Here is a 16,576-nt window from a genome sequence, read left to right on the forward strand (position 1 = left end):
CCCTCTTCAGTTTTAAGTAAGTTAAGCTGTTTTAGTTAAGTTTGAAATCGTGGAAGAAAAATTCATCAATATTTTCTACACTCGAGGAACCACACCGACCTAGGGTACCCATGATGAGGACTCTTTCTATAAATGGAATAAAGCATCATCTCCCAAAGTGAAAGGTAATTTCTTTTTTCTTGCCTCTTCAAAGATATATGAAAAAACATCATGTCGCTTTACATGCTGCAGAAGCGCGTCGCGTGACATCCTAAGGGACGGCTGCCAATGAATCTAGTAGTTATAAAAAAAACCGAGTTCTTTGTCTTATTTAATAACTTTATCCAAAGAAATGGGCAATAGTTGAGCGAACTAGACACAGGTGCACTCACTACTTCAAACGACAAGATGTAACGTGCATAACGTGCTAAAGAAGTGCGTCGAGATGGATGTTAGCAGTTATAGAGTCAGAAAACATCGAAGTTTATCTCTCATTCAGTAAACTTATTCAAAGAAATGGGCAAAAGTTATTAAGCGAATACTACTTCAAACGACAAGCAATGGCTTATGCAAGTCGATGAAGAAATTTTCCCTTTGTCATTGATTTCCACTTCCATTCTAACAAAACACAAATCGACTTGTTTCATTGTTTGACATTCAAATGTTAGTTTATTGTACTTAGATAATAAGTAAACAATCTAATCGGAGAAACTAAATGAAATCATTTGGCTCCAGCTTTCTAGCTCGTTCTGAGCTTCTTTTAATGCTGTGTACGCCAGTAACTAAAATTAAGATAAAACTTCTCGTTTTGCCTTTGGACGATTAGTTTAAAAAAATATACTTAAAATGCATCGATCGTCTTGTAAAAAAGAACACAATTTATCGCATTCAAAACTTAAAGGAGAAATCTCAGAAAATTAACTAATACCAAGACTAAATCCTTGCCATTACGGCCAAAATCTGTCATTTTAAGTCCAGATAAACCAAATTCTGATCAGCAGAAACTAACTTTAAGTACCAATGACTGGGTACAAATCATCGAAAAGTTACTCACAATTCCCATCTGACATAAACTCAGATAATCGAGCAATCGGACAACTGGTTATTTTCCAATTTCCATGGAAATTCTCCACACACTCACATGGCTGTAACAGCTTTAAATCACTCATGAGAAAAAAACCGATTGAGTAAAAGTCTAAAAAACTCTGGAAACTTTTTCAAGACGTTTCAACTTCGACGCCAATGCAACGCCCAAATCCGCTTGGTAGGTAATATATAGATTAAAAATTAACTTTTATATAGCTACTCATGATAATTTCAAGACATTATATGAAAAAAAACCAGTAGTTTCAGCTGAACATAAAAGATCAAGCTCTTAAGAGCAGTTCAGACAAGGAAAAAGTCAACTTTTGAATCAATGAAAATCCGTTCTCTTGTTAAACTTGACTTTAGTCGCCTTTTGGTTCTTCCTGCTTTGAAAAGAAGACTCTTGACAGATATTTAATCGGTAGCTTACTGGTTTATGGTCCAAATATCAGCGTTTGCGGGTATTCTAAAACTCCTTGGGGCTCCAATGCTCACTGCCTTAACTGAAAAATAAAAGAATCTAAGTTTAGGAAGGATGGTTGAGTTGCCATAAAATATTTCATAGCACATGAAACGATACATTGCACAAAAGGATTGTTTTAAAAGAAATTTGCTTTTTTACTCCTATCAGGTTTCCTAAAAAGAATGTCATCATCGTAAACGTGTCCTCTTGATTTTACTGCATCTCAACTTGCCGGAGCAAAAACTAAATATCGTAACCCAACTGAAAGGAAAATAACAATAATAACAAGTATCATTGCTCATAGATAAGCTATAATTACGATTTAAGGTAACTTTGTATTAAATAGAATGTATAAACAGAATATTTACTTGTTTCGGCTTCTAATATCCTTGACATCCAGGTTGACATCATCACCAATGAGTACAAATGGTGCCCAGTAAATCACCTCCTTGAACTTTTCAATTTCTCTCATACACTTCATGGCCTGATTGAGAGCTTCACTTGCCTTCTTGCCTTTGGCAAGTGCATCATAGAAGAAACTCATGAACTCCAGGGTTCCCTCGTCGCCAATCGCCCACAAGGTTACCACAACTGATCTAGCACCGGCACCCAAAAGTGCACGCGCCATGCCCACCACACCCTCTGCCATGACTTCCCCACGAGCAGTATGACAGCAGCTAAGTACAACCAGACGAGCTCGCAACCCAGCTTCTAAGACATCTTTCATCGTCAGTAGATAGTCTTCCTCTTGCGGCTGAGGGTTTTCTCTCGTGGTGTTTGGCGCCAGGATAACTTCTCCAGTTTCCATTTTACCATGTGCTGCTATGTGAACTAAGGCCACTGATGATATTCGTTTTAAAACTTCATGTTTTGTTGCCATTTCTCCAGTGAGGGGGGGAACATTGAGGATACGTCCGATCATTTCCACTTCTTCCCTTGCTCCTGGAAGTTGTACCAAACGTCTTCCCTGATAGATTATATGTTTGAAACATGGGTCGCCGACAAGCAATGCACCAGTCTTCATGTGAAAGTCAGCTGGACAATCATGAATTACTTGCAACGTCGTCAGAGAGGGAAGCACACGAATTCTGAAAGAATCACTCAGATATGATGACTTGGAGTCCAGCAACGCTGCATAAGGTACGAGGCAAAATGGCCCCTCAGGAACGAATGTTATCTCGTTGCCTTCGATCAGGTCAGCAATAGGAGCAACGATAATGTCATGCAGCTTCTTTAAAGCACTTGATTGGGAGTGCCTCACATCAACTCGGATCACATCATTGGCCTTTTCCTCTTCTGTCGGCGAATCAGGAGGAAGATTTTCGATTTTAACAGTATCTCTTTCACGGATCTCCTTCAGAGTAGTTTCGTTCAGCAGCTGGATGAAACGTTCCAATTCATCCTCAAACTTATAATCGTTGACGTGTACCTTTTTCATCTGGATGTTATCTTCACTGAGGCAAACCCAGAAGTAAACGCATGGTCCATTAATAGCTATGAAAACTGTGCTTAATGTAACGCGCCTCAGAGAAATGTGGGATGCGCCTTGCGTTAAAGAATCTCCAGGCTGATATTTTGTGGTCATGAGATCTCTCAGAGCTTGAGCACGTCCTTTCTCTGTGGCAAGAAGAGCCTTTAGAGCTTGACCTCGTTTGAGATTTATACGCCACAAGCCTTTGTATACTACTTGGTAAAGATTACGATAAGTAATCTTCCACCGATCGTTGAATTGAAGACTGGCCCTGATATCATCATACAATTCTACACTCGAGTAATAATAGTCAAAGGCCATCATAAGATTTCCTTGGCACTCAAAATAGTTTCCAAGGGAATAGAGTGAGCACGCCACTCCAGTCTTGTCTCCCACTTCTTTAGCAATTTCTAGACATTGTTGATGGTACTTGATGGCTGTTTTGAACTCTCCTAGACCTTGATAAGCGTTGCCGAGATTGCCATAACTTTTTCCCTCTCCGGCCTTGTCTCCCACTTCTTTAGCGATTTCTAGAGTGCGTTGATAGTAATCGATTGCTGTTTTGAACTGTCGTAGACCTTGATAATCGTTGCCGAGATTGCCATAACTTGCTCCCTCTCCGGCCTTGTCTCTCACTTCTTTAGCAATTTCTAGATGACGTCGATGGTACTCGATGGATGTTTTGAACTTTCTTAGACTGCAATAAGCGTTGCCGAGATTGCCATAACTTGCTCCCTCTCCGACCTTGTCTCCCACTTCTTTAGCAATTTCTAGATCACGTTGATGGTACTTGATGGCTGTTTTGAACTCTCCTAGACTGTCATAAGCGTTGCCGAGATTGCCATAACTTTTTCCCTCTCCGGCCTTGTCTCCCACTTCTTTAGCAATTTCTAGACATTGTTGATAATACTTGATGGCTGTTTTGAACTCTCCTAGACTGCAATAAGCGTTGCCGAGATTGCCATAACTTGCTCCCTCTCCGGCCTTGTCTCCCACTTCTTTAGCAATTTCTAGACATTGTTGATAGTACTTGATGGCTGTTTTGAACTCTCCTAGACCTTGAAAAGCGTTGCCGAAATTGCAATAACTGTTTCCCTCTCCGGCCTTGTCTCCCACTTCTTTAGCAATTTCTAGACATTGTTGATGGTACTTGATGGCTGTTTTGAACTCTCCTAGACTGCAATAAGCGTTGCCGAGATTGCCATAACTTGCTCCCTCTCCGGCCTTGTCTCCAACTTCTTTAGCAATTTCTAGATGACGTTGATGGTACATGATGGCTGTTTTGAACTCTCCTAGAACTTGATAAGCGTTGCCGAGATTGCAATAACTGTTTCCCTCTCCGGCCTTGTCTCCCACTTCTTTAGCAATTTCTAGATGACGTTGATGGTACTTGATGGCTGTCTTGAACTCTCCTAGACCTTGATAAGCGTTGCCGAGATTGCCATAACTTTTTCCCTCTCCGGCCTTGTCTCCCACTTCTTTAGCAATTTCTAGATGACGTTGATGGTACTTGATGGCTGTCTTGAACTCTCCTAGACTGCAATAAGCGTTGCCGAGATTGCCATAACTTTTTCCCTCTCCGGCCCTGTCTCCCACTTCTTTAGCAATTTCTAGATGACGTTGATGGTACTTGATGGCTGTTTTGAACTCTCCTAGACCTTGAAAAGCGTTGCCGAGATTGCAATAACTTTTTCCCTCTCCGGCCTTGTCTCCCACTTCTTTAACAATTTCTAGACATTGTTGATAATACTTGATGGCTGTCTTGAACTCTCCTAGACCTTGATAAGCGTTGCCGAGATTGCCATAACTTCTTCCCTCTCCGGCCTTGTCTCCCACTTCTTTAGCAATTTCTAGATCACGTTGATGGTACTTGATGGCTGTTTTGAACTCTCCTAGAACTCGATAAGCGTTGCCGAGATTGCCATAACATTTTCCCTCTCCGGCCTCGTCTCCCACTTCTTTAGCAATTTCTAGATGACGTTGATGGTACTTGATGGCTGTCTTGAACTCTCCTAGACTGCAATAAGCGTTGCCGAGATTGCCATAACTTTTTCCCTCTCCGGCCTTGTCTCCCACTTCTTTAGCAATTTCTAGATGACGTTGATGGTACTTGATGGCTGTCTTGAACTCTCCTAGACTGCAATAAGCGTTGCTGAGATTGCCATAACTTGCTCCCTCTCCGGCCTTGTCTCCCACTTCTTTAGCAATTTCTAGATGACGTTGATAGTACTTGATGGCTGTTTTGAACTCTCCTAGACCTTGAAAAGCGTTGCCGAGATTGCAATAACTGTTTCCCTCTCCGGCCTTGTCTCCCACTTCTTTAGCACTTTCTAGATGACGTTGATGGTACTTGATGGCTGTTTTGAACTCTCCTAGACCTTGATAAGCGTTGCCGAGATTGCCATAACTTTTTCCCTCTCCGGCCTTGTCTCCCACTTCTTTAGCAATTTCTAGACATTGTTGATGGTACTTGATGGCTGTTTTGAACTCTCCTAGACCTTGAAAAGCGTTGCCGAGATTGCCATAACTGTTTCCCTTTCCGGCCTTGTCTCCCACTTCTTTAGCAATTTCTAGACATTGTTGATGGTACTTGATGGCTGTTTTGAACTCTCCTAGACTGCAATAAGCGTTGCCGAGATTGCCATAACTTGCTCCCTCTCCGGCCTTGTCTCCCACTTCTTTAGCAATTTCTAGATGACGTTGATGGTACTTGATGGCTGTTTTGAACTCTCCTAGACCTTGATAAGCGTTGCCGAGATTGCAATAACTTTTTCCCTCTTCGGCCTTGTCTCCCACTTCTTTAGCAATTTCTAAACATTGTTGATGGTACTTGATGGCTGTGTTGAAGTCTCCTAGACTGCAATAAGCGTTGCCGAGATTGCCATAACTGTTTCCCTCTCCGGCCTTGTCTCCCACTTCTTTAGCAATTTCTAGATGACGTTGATGGTACTTGATGGCTGTTTTGAACTCTCCTAGACCTTGATAAGCGTTGCCGAGATTGCAATAACTTGCTCCCTCTCTGGCCTTGTCTCCCACTTCTTTAGCAATTTCTAGATGACGTTGATGGTACTTGATGGCTGTTTTGAACTCTCCTAGACCTTGAAAAGCGTTGCCGAGATTGCAATAACTGTTTCCCTCTCCGGCCTTGTCTCCCACTTCTTTAGCAATTTCTAGACATTGTTGATGGTACTTGATGGCTGTTTTGAACTCTCCTAGACCTTGAAAAGCGTTGCCGAGATTGCAATAACTGTTTCCCTCTCCGGCCTTGTCTCCCACTTCTTTAGCAATTTCTAGACATTGTTGATGGTACTTGATGGCTGTTTTGAACTCTCCTAGACTGCAATAAGCGTTGCCGAGATTGCCATAAGTTGCTCCCTCTCCGGCCTTGTCCCCCACTTCTTTAGCAATTTCTAGATGACGTTGATGGTACTTGATGGCTGTTTTGAACTCTCCTAGACTGCAATAAGCGTTGCCGAGATTGCCACAACTTGCTCCCTCTCCGGCCTTGTCCCCCACTTCTTTAGCAATTTCTAGATGACGTTGATGGTACTTGATGGCTGTTTTGAACTCTGCTAGACTGCAATAAGCGTTGCCGAGATTGCCATAACTTGCTCCCTCTCCGGCCTTGTCCCCCACTTCTTTAGCAATTTCTAGATGACGTTGATGGTACTTGATGGCTGTTTTGAACTCTCCTAGTCTGTCATAAGCGTTGCCGAGATTGCAATAACTGTTTCCCTCTCCGGCCTTGTCTCCCACTTCTTTAGCAATTTCTAGACATTGTTGATGGTACTTGATGGCTGTTTTGAACTCTCCTAGGCTGCAATAAGCGTTGCCGAGATTGCCATAACTTGCTCCCTCTCCGGCCTTGTCTCCCACTTCTTTAGCAATTTCTAGATCACGTTGATGGTACTTGATGGCTGTTTTGAACTCTCCTAGACCTTTATAAGCGTTGCCGAGATTGCCATAACTTGCTCCCTCTCCGGCCTTGTCTCCCACTTCTTTAGCAATTTCTAGATGACGTTGATGGTACTTGATGGCTGTTTTGAACTCTCCTAGACTGAGATAAGCGTTGCCGAGACTGCCATAACTTCTTCCCTCTTCGGTCTTGTCTCCCACTTCTTTAGCAATTTCTAGACATTGTTGATGGTACTTGATGGCTGTGTTGAAGTCTCCTAGACTGCAATAAGCGTTGCCGAGATTGCCATAACTTTTTCCCTCTCCGGCCTTGTCTCCCACTTCTTTAGCAATTTCTAGATCACGTTGATGGTACTTGATGGCTGTTTTGAACTCTCCTAGACCTTGATAAGCGTTGCCGAGATTGCAATAACTTGCTCCCTCTCCGGCCTTGTCTCCCACTTCTTTAGCAATTTCTAGATGACGTTGATGGTACTTGATGGCTGTTTTGAACTCTCCTAGACTGTCATAAGCGTTGCCGAGATTGCCATAACTTGCTCCCTCTCCGGCCTTGTCTCCCACTTCTTTAACAATTTCTAGACATTGTTGATGGTACTTGATGGCTGTTTTGAACTCTCCTAGACCTTGATAAGCGTTGCCGACATTGCAATAACTTTTTCCCTCTCCGGCCTTGTCTCCGACTTCTTTAGCAATTTCTAGATAACGTTGATGGTACTTGATGGCTGTTTTGAACTCTCCTAGAATGTCATAAGCGTTGCCGAGATTGCCATAACTTGCTCCCTCTCCGGCCTTGTCTCCCACTTCTTTAGCAATTTCTAGATGACATTGATGGTACTTGATGGCTGTTCTGAACTCTCCTAGACCTTGATAAGCGTTGCCGAGATTGCAATAACTTTTTCCCTCTCTGGCCTTGTCTCCCACTTCTTTAGCAATTTCTAGACATTGTTGATGGTACTTAATGGCTGTTTTGAACTCTCCTAGACTGTGATAAGCGTTGCCGAGATGGCCATAAGTTCTTCCCTCTTCGGTCTTGTCTCCCACTTCTTTAGCAATTTCTAGATGACGTTGATGGTACTTGATGGCTGTTTTGAACTCTCCTAGACCTTGATAAGCGTTGCCGAGATTGCCATAACTTGCTCCCTCTCTGGCCTTGTCTTCCACTTCTTTAGCAATTTCTAGATGAAGTTGATGGTACTTGATTGCTATATCGAACTGCGCAGCATTATGGTAAGTACGTCCGAGACTAGCATAAGTGTTTGCTTTGACTTTTAGTTCAGTATTCGATTTCTTTTTTAATTGAAGCAGACGTTCGTTATTGTCGTCAATCTTAAAACGTGTCAAGGGTAGCTATATCATTAGCGGATTTGTGAAAATACAATGGATATATGTTTTAAAAATAATGAGAGTATTGGATAAAACCTTAAAATTGGAATGATAACTCGAGCGTGGTTTTCTTGAAGAGATTTGATTTCAAGTTATTCGAGAGTGTTAACTAGCTTTGAAGCGCATTTTCTAGTTTAGATTCGGTCGTCATGGTGATGCTCGTCTCAAGACAAAAACGAGGGGCATTTAGCAGAAACTCTGGGAAGTAGTTAATATGGCCTCTTCTTTTAAGAAAAGTTTAGTTGAATAATCGAAAGAACTCCTTTATAATATTTTAGCTTCTTTAAACTGCTCAGTGCAGTATAAGAGAACATGGCTTGCATTATGTGTAGAAGAATCTGCCTGGAACGTATTTTTTTATTCTTGAAATATTATTCGCATTGCATCTCGTATCACGTTGGAAACATTCGTTAAAGGATACGGTCAATCCCATATGCAACCAGCTCCTTGCTTCTTTATACCAGCAAAGTTCGACACAAGCTCTGGCTCCTGAAAGGAGAGAATAACTGGTGGTGTGAGGTAATTTATCACTGTTCAGGTATAAACGTAGTGATAAAATGGACTTAATTTGTCATTTAGCTGGGAACAAATGAAGGAAATTTGAACTTGTGGAAGAATTCAAAATGAACAATAAGGAGCTAATACAAAGCGGCTACCAATTAAGCTTCAATTTGTTATGATAACGACGAATTTATCTCGCGCATTCTTCATTTTAATGAGCTGTTACGCACTTTTCAGCATTTTTCGGGGAAGTTTTCGGGCAGACTGCATTGAGCAGTTTAACTCCTGATAGGGAATCTTTCAGGTGCTTATTTTTCGGGTTTTGTAACGTCCCTTGCTAATAGCTACAGAGAAGATCTAGGAAACAGGGCTTACAGTTTTCCGTCCATAACTGGGACAAGAATATCAAACCATTTGCAGATGTCACAGCTTAGGCAGCAGCACATTGCCCTCAGTTATTTTAAGACTCAGGGTGATGGTCCGGTTCAAGGCTTGAACCCTCGACCTCCGGCGCTCTATAAGGTATTTGAGAGCTTATTGACATTTTCTTATGCTTTTTACCCACATAACAGACATTGACACACCAGATACAGCTGACATTTGGAGTGCAGTTACCTGCCACAAACCACACAATCCTCTTTTGACGAAATCAGATAATAAAATGTTGATGGCTTATGTCTGAAAAACCCACCTTTCTTAATAGCTTTGATTAAAGTGGGTTCCAATTGAACAGCAACTGTTGCATCATCCAGACATTCCACGTAGTTTGCTATGAGATTCAGGAAATGAGGTTTAAAAAAGTTTTCATCCAATGAAATTGCAGCAAAGAAGCCTGAAAAATTACAATTGCTTAAATTGCAGTCTAATAACGAGAATCATTTCTTTTCTTAATTTTCATCCACTATAGGGGATTCATGTATTTGTGCTTTTCTTCTGCTGCTGCTCAATTTTTCCTTTTCTTGATGCAGATTTTGTATTCCGATATCTTGTAACGCTGCATGAGAGATTTATATATTTAGAAATGAAATTGTTACCCAAACGGAAATGAGCTGTTGCCCTGTTGCTGTAAAGCTTGGCGTTGAGTCGTTTATCTTTGCAGTTCACTTGAAGTCCTTCCGTGTAAGAGTTTATCGCGTTATTAGCTTCTCCTTGTCTGTATTCTTTGTTACCTTCCTCGAGACATACTTTCGCTATCCCTGAAAACATACCGTTTTAATGAGTTAGTAATGATTTAGTAATGAGTAATACGACCCTTGACCGATGATGCAAACTTTATACTTCCAAACAAACTTTTAGGTTAAAGGACTGAGAGCTATGAAAAACGAAAAATTAGAAAAGTTTAATATCTGTTCACTTTGTTTGTGTGCAAGCTGTCAAGAGTCTGGGCTGCAGCTTGGCTATTACCATTTCAAGTTTCTCGGTTTACATTTAGGTCGAGAGGCTTTCACAAACTCCTTTTACAACTGGCTTACGTTTTCCAAAATATCAAAAATTTTACCGGCAGCTCCTATTTCAACTCAACTTTGTTTACAATCGCACTTCAGAAGAGTTTATCTTTGCTCTTTGTTTGTTTAAAAATATACACATGCACTATCAGAGGTTTTAGCTGTAGCTTGGCTCTAAGCAAATCAAGTCTGTTCCGTTTACATTTAGATAGAAAGATTTTCCAAAAACCTTTTAAGACCTGGGTTACGTTTTCCCAAATATGAAGTTTGAATATAAAACCCCATAGTTACTGCATAAAGCTGAGCAAAGCCAGGAACGAAAAAGGTTAAAACTTGTGAATGTTCTGATAAAAAAAAAAATCGCGCTGAGAGTGACCAGGGTTCGTGGTTTTCCCATCGTTGAGAAAAGTGCGCTAAAAAAAAGTGTTTTTTAATTGTTGTTGTTTTTTGATCACTTGGTTTTTCTCATACATGTAACTGTCTATTGAGAACATATTCGTAGAGGCCAACTGGAGAAATTTGATTGGGAAAGAACTGCTTTCCCGCGAAGTGCCATTTTGCCTGATGTGAAAGTCAGGGGTTCTACATTTTGTTGACTGGTGGTTTATAGCGTGGGCCTGGTGTTGACATAACTGTTTAACGAGGCGTGAAATATTTAGAAGACCAAAACATGCGATACGGCCGAGACAAAATGCCTCCTCTTCGCTGTAGGATTCTCAAATTGCGTAAAATTTCTGCCAAACATGCATTGAATAACTTTTAGTCAAATACTTTCTTCGTGGCGGCCTCAAAAAGTTATCCGTTTGCCATTTTTTCAGCCAACAGCTCTCTCTCGCCGAAAACGACTTTCACATTAAAAATGACCAAATTTTGAGTATCTTCAAATTCAAAAGGAAAATACTTCTACTTCGCAAATATTATTCATTTTAGGTGAAAATTGTAGCAACATCTTTAATCTTTAAAACGTCGTGCGTTGATTTGGAAGGAAGCACTTCTAAAACTCAGAAAACTGAGTTATACAAAGCCTAGTGGGCCAAGTTTGACCCATTCTTCTCTAATTTAGGGCTCTTCAAAGCGAAGTCGCTTTCAAATTTGCCGCTTTGTGGCTTGTAAATAATTAATGATGTCATCGTATTCTGCTCCATTGGATCGAGCAATAAATTATTTTTTTGTTTCGTTTTTATTTTACTGGTAACAAAGTTTGAAATTTGAAGATATTTTGCTGCTTCAAAATATCATTCACAAAACATACGCAAATTTTGATGTAAATAGGACAAAAAAACTTCGCTGGGACGTCTTTCAAACAATCTTACTTCACCTGGTTTTCTTACCTTTTAAAGGGTCATTGTAAACATCCAGTTCAGCGTCACTTGACGTAACTTGACTTTCCTCTGTTGCTGAAATTACCGAGAAGATATTTCAACTTTGTTAGTGATCACAACTATGTGCAATTACAACTAGCGTTCTAATACTGGCGTATTTAGTGGATTCCTTTAATTCGAAATGATCCAAAAAATTTTGCACCAGAATCATGATATACTTAATTAACAAACAGTACAAAATCACCACAACGAAGTGTCTCCCTGTTGGTTTTTCTCACCTGTGGCCGGAAACTCATTTTTCACTTCCAGTTCTTCTCCCGTTGCTGGGAGGCTGCTTTCTGCCATAGCTAGAAATATAATAGAATCGATTGTACTGCGCTACATTGTTTAAAATCAAAAGAGGACACTCAGATGAAAGCAACCTAAAGAAAACATTTTATACTTAATCATAGAGAAAGAATGAGAATCTCAAAGTTTCCTCCGTCACGCTATTGTGATTGCGTGACAGCTCCAGTCAAGTTCCGCGGGTTGTGTCATGTTTGTTTTTTCAATTGTTTGTTTATTTGTTTGTTTTCGTAGTCTCATCTGATGAAACGTCGTTCAAGGCTGTCCCTTATCAAAATGCGTGAATTGCAAAAAACAACCTTGTTGTACCCGGTAGGCATGGATCAAAAATAATGCAATAAAAGACCAATTCCTCTGCTGTTTATACGTTAAGGTAGGACCCGCGAGCGAGCAGGAAAGCTGTGCTCTGATCGGCTACCCAAGAGTGCAAAATGTGTACTCTTTAGATTCCCACTTTGATTCCCCACAGAAGGAAAAAAAGAAATGCTTGTAGCCTGTTGAATACCTCGTATAATTTCATAACTAAACAATATATTTTTGTCCTATGAATAAAAGCTTTTCCAGCAATTTTTGGCTACAACACAGGTCACAGATTCGTCCTACATGAAAACAAAACAAAACAAAAATCACAACGGAACTCGCAGATTTATTTGGTACTTCCATAATGCATGAACATATTTAGTTATCGTGTGATACATCCTTTGATCCGTTGCTGACGAAGCCTTCGTTTCGGTCCCGGTGTCCCAGCGGATTTGGACCCCCCTAGAATTGGACCCCCGGGGTCCATATCCGCTAGCGGATTTGGACCCCGGGGGTCCAAATCCGCTGGCGGATTTGGACCCCCGGGGTCCATATCCGCTAGCGGATTTGGACTCCCCTCCGCGGATTTGGACCCCTTTAACAAAACTGAGTAAAAACATTACCATACATAACTTCCTAATAGAAATAATAAAAATTTAGAAAGTAGGCTTTCAAAGAAAGTTTTTTTTCAGAAAGTTGGTTTTTATTTTAAAACATTCTCGTAGACGTGATCTTTTTCTCAGCATTGCGTCTCAATTTAAGGTTTTCGTTTAATTAACCTGCAGCTGTAAGTCTGTTGTTTACCTCTGGAATGAAAATGAAACGTAAATTTTGAAATCATTTGTTTGCTTGCCAGTTCTCTTGAAAAAGTGTGAAATATAAAATAATAACAACCGTTGAATGCGTGAAAGCTTCAATTATGATTGTTTTTTTTTTTGGTTTTGTGAAATACCGATTGCTCAAATCTCGACTTCTAAACTTCCGACAACTTCAACAAAAAGCCTTTAGTCAACGCAATTTCTCGAATTAAGCTTTATTTTCACGAAGGTTCGAAAGAATCGGGAATTCGCTGTTCGTTTTCCTCAACTGATATGCGTTGCTCCGCCTACTTTAATTTTATACGGTTGAACAATTTACTTCTTTATTAAGTTATTCTGTTATGATGTTATTTTAGGCGCACCGTTAAATAAACATCGCGTTGCGTTTGTGCTACTTGCTACTTACCTCTTGAATGAAAGTAATTAAGTTAAACTTCAAGTCTTTTTAGCGCTCTTGTCAAGTTAAAAACAGAGTGTTTGGTAGGGTGAATTAACAAAAAGTAGATGATAGACAATAAGACACCGCTATATTCTAATTACATTGTTTTCTTTCCTTTTCTTTTTAATCTTTTTCTCGTCTAGATTCTTTTCTTTTTGAAATCTAGCGCTTTTCACCAGAAGCCTTGAAAAGCGTGTCTTTATGTACCGCAAGTGTGTAACTTTGAATCAAACGTTCTCATAATACTCTTTAACGCGTAAAAGTTATAGTTAGTGTTGCGCTTGGTCTGTTAAGCACCGACCATAAAAAAGTTATTTTCAGTGCGGTTATAAAATGTTTCACAACTTACTAACTGATAGAGCAAATATAAAAACGGTTTAACTCATTTAGTTAAACTTATTTATTGATATTGTTTTTTGTCTAGTCGAATGTTAACAAATTATCGGTATGAAGTGATAAACATGTACTAGACAATAGGTCGCTTTTAGACGATAATTACATTGTCTTGATATATAGAAATGTTAATAAGCGTGGAACGTGTTACAGCAATTATTCATTTATGTTATTGTTACTGTGTGCAGCACAATAAAGTTTAGTTTCTCCGCCTACTGCAAAGGTTTTATTTTACTTTTATTGTCTTCGCTATGTATAAAAGGGCACTCAATTCCACAAGTGTTATCATTACTTTTATGATTCATTCCATGAACGATGGCCGAAACGAAAACGTACAACGAAGTCTTTAACTATCTCCGCGATAACGAATATCCGATCGATTTTTCGAAAGACCAAAAGAGAAACTTGCGCAAGAAAGCGCTAAAATATGTTCTTGAAGATGGTGCGCTTTATTTCATTGGCCAGAAAAAAGGTGAGCCTAAAAGATGGGTTCATTGCCAAGACGAGCAGCAGAAGATACTGAGAGCTTGTCACTCTGACAAACTTGCTGGGCACTTCGGCCGTGACAAGACGAGAGAAAAGGTTTGTACAAAATTCAATGCTACTTGTCTTGAACTTTTAAATTGTGGAGACGATTTACTTTGTCAGTTATTAACTGTTGTGCTCCTGTTGTTCTTCCAGGTTACATCTCGGTATTATTGGGCTAGAGTGTTAGAAGACTGCGATGAAACTGTCAAGCGTTGTGATGTTTGCCAGCGTACCTCAAAGAAATTCGAAAAACTTTCTGCCCAGCTACATCCGATTAAAGTAAAGGACACCGTGTGGCATCGGATTGGTATCGATCTGGTAGGACCTCTGCCCGAGACGTCCCGTGGCAATAAGTACTTGATCACCTGTACCTGCTATTTCAGCAAGTGGCCAGAGGCAGCTCCTCTCAAAAGCAAATCGGCTGAAGGTATGTGGTATCCGATATTAAAATTAGTTGTAACGAACTGAGATTTGTGAACTCGAAAAAAGAAAAAGGAAAAGTACAATCTTTTGCCTAGTATCTTAACTCTGCTGTTAATAAATTGTTCAGAATTTATTTTCTAAGGAAATTATTCGCCGTCAGATTCCCATACAAACACAGTAAATTTGGGGCTGACATGTCAATCTACCCTAGAATGCAACGTGTGGCGCCATCTTTTTACGTATCGTGAAGGCTTTAAACCATAGAGTAGTCTTTTTGTTTACACTTATTTCAAATTAAGACTTAACAAGAGTCATTACCTTATTACATTAACAGAGTTAGCAAACTATTTGAGTTAACACTCACGCAAACGGTAAACGTTTTTCTTTTTTGTCTGCCATTAAGCGTGTGTGAGAGAAATGTAAAGGGTTCGCGTTTGTTATTAATTAATTTTTTTTCTCTTTTTACTATTTTCTGTGAGATTTTCTTAAGAATTCGATACAAATACACAAAAAATAAGCACAGCTCAAGTTTACTATGTTTATTCTTTCGGTTGTCATTACTGGTTGAAACGTCGCAATTCACAAGGGCCAAATGAAATAACAATTTGTCTAGAGTCGAGTTTAAAAAAGTTCTGCATTTGACTTAGCGTGTGTTCACTAACTGAAGTTAGATTGCTTAAGGGAATTCCCTTGAAATAAAACTGCTCCTAGACTTCATTCAAACTTTACCTATTGATTGTTAATATCGAGAAATTTTACCAAGAAGGTGTTACTTTTGAAAACATAAAATAAGCTTGGGCCTCAAGAACTTAAAACACGCGACACGCAACCATTAGGGAAACGACAGTCGATATATTTACAAACGAATCCGAAGCAAGGCCTCGAGTCAAAATTCAAACTCCGTTTGAACTCGACTTGCTTTAAGGAGGCTCGAAAGGGTTTTTAGCGCGCGCGCTCGCTTTTACTGCTCGCGTCAGCTTGGAATCCAAATTGCCATAAAAAATACAAGAAACCGGAAATGAAACGTGCGAAAAACCCGAAGCAAGGCCTCGAGTCAAAATTCAAACTCCGTTTGAACTCGACTTGCTTTAAGGAGGCTCGAAAGGGTTTTTAGCGCGCGCGCTCGCTTTTACTGCTCGCGTCAGCTTGGAATCCAAATTGCCATAAAAAATCGAAGAAACCGGAAATGAAACGTGCGAAAAACATTTCTTTTTATTTCGAAAATTAACTCGGTGACTTACCTTGATTTTTTGCATGCGATTAACAATTAACATGCTAATTCAAATAAAAAAGTCAGCTTGGGCAGAAACTCTATTGTGGACTTCCTATTAAATTAATAAACGCCTTTTTCAATATAATTATATTTCCACAATACAGAATTTTCTAATATTCGCAGACAAAATTCAGAGCCAAGGAAGCTTTCACATAACGAAATAAAAATGGCAGGTCACCGACTTAGTTTTACAGATGAATGGCCAAATGATCTTAATCACTTTTCTGTAATCTTGTATCGTTTAACAAGCACTATAATAGCGAGAAACTCTTTCGAGCCTCCTTAATTGGCAAATATTTATCGGTCCTCTAGGTGTGGCGGATTTCTTGTACGACCTGATCACCAGATACGGAGTGGCGGAAATTGTGATGTCTGACCAGGGCCGAGAATTCGTTAACAAGGTTAACGAGGAGCTGTTTAAGTTGTGTGGCACGGACCACAGGATCAGTTCAGCGTACCACCCTCAGTCAAATGGCCTTGATGAAAGAATGA

At 39.9% G+C, this 16,576-nt stretch overlaps 1 protein-coding gene across 1 annotated transcript; it reads right to left on the minus strand.

Annotated features, from left to right (window-relative positions):
• Positions 1-1,409: 1,409 nt before the first annotated feature.
• LOC136281111 (tetratricopeptide repeat protein 28-like) lies at positions 1,410-12,763 on the minus strand. The gene is made up of 12 exons (XM_066167316.1): positions 12,607-12,763; positions 11,844-11,912; positions 11,575-11,640; positions 9,833-9,994; positions 9,490-9,630; positions 8,719-8,786; positions 7,584-8,240; positions 6,338-7,463; positions 4,778-5,257; positions 4,224-4,657; positions 1,897-3,383; positions 1,410-1,568 (listed from the first exon to the last, which is right to left on the minus strand). Exons 1-12 carry the CDS (start codon positions 12,761-12,763, stop codon positions 1,565-1,567), a joined length of 4,851 nt encoding a protein of 1,616 aa, XP_066023413.1. The 3' UTR covers positions 1,410-1,564.
• Between the last annotated feature and the right edge of the window lie 3,813 nt (positions 12,764-16,576).

The sequence above is a fragment of the Pocillopora verrucosa genome, chromosome 5 (assembly GCF_036669915.1).
Source record: "Pocillopora verrucosa isolate sample1 chromosome 5, ASM3666991v2, whole genome shotgun sequence".
Taxonomy (NCBI): domain Eukaryota; kingdom Metazoa; phylum Cnidaria; class Anthozoa; order Scleractinia; family Pocilloporidae; genus Pocillopora; species Pocillopora verrucosa.

Excerpts from the sequence above, each read along its gene's own strand:
- LOC136281111 (XM_066167316.1), bottom strand. The coding sequence starts at position 12,763 with ATGGACCCCGGGGGTCCAAATCCGCCAGCGGATTTGGACCCCCGGGGT. Across the intron at positions 11,641-11,843 it reads AAATGAGTTTCCGGCCACAG|CAACAGAGGAAAGTCAAGTT; the intron begins GTGAGAAAAACC and ends CGGTAATTTCAG. Across the intron at positions 8,241-8,718 it reads GGTTGCATATGGGATTGACC|ATTGACGACAATAACGAACG; the intron begins GTATCCTTTAAC and ends ACACGTTTTAAG.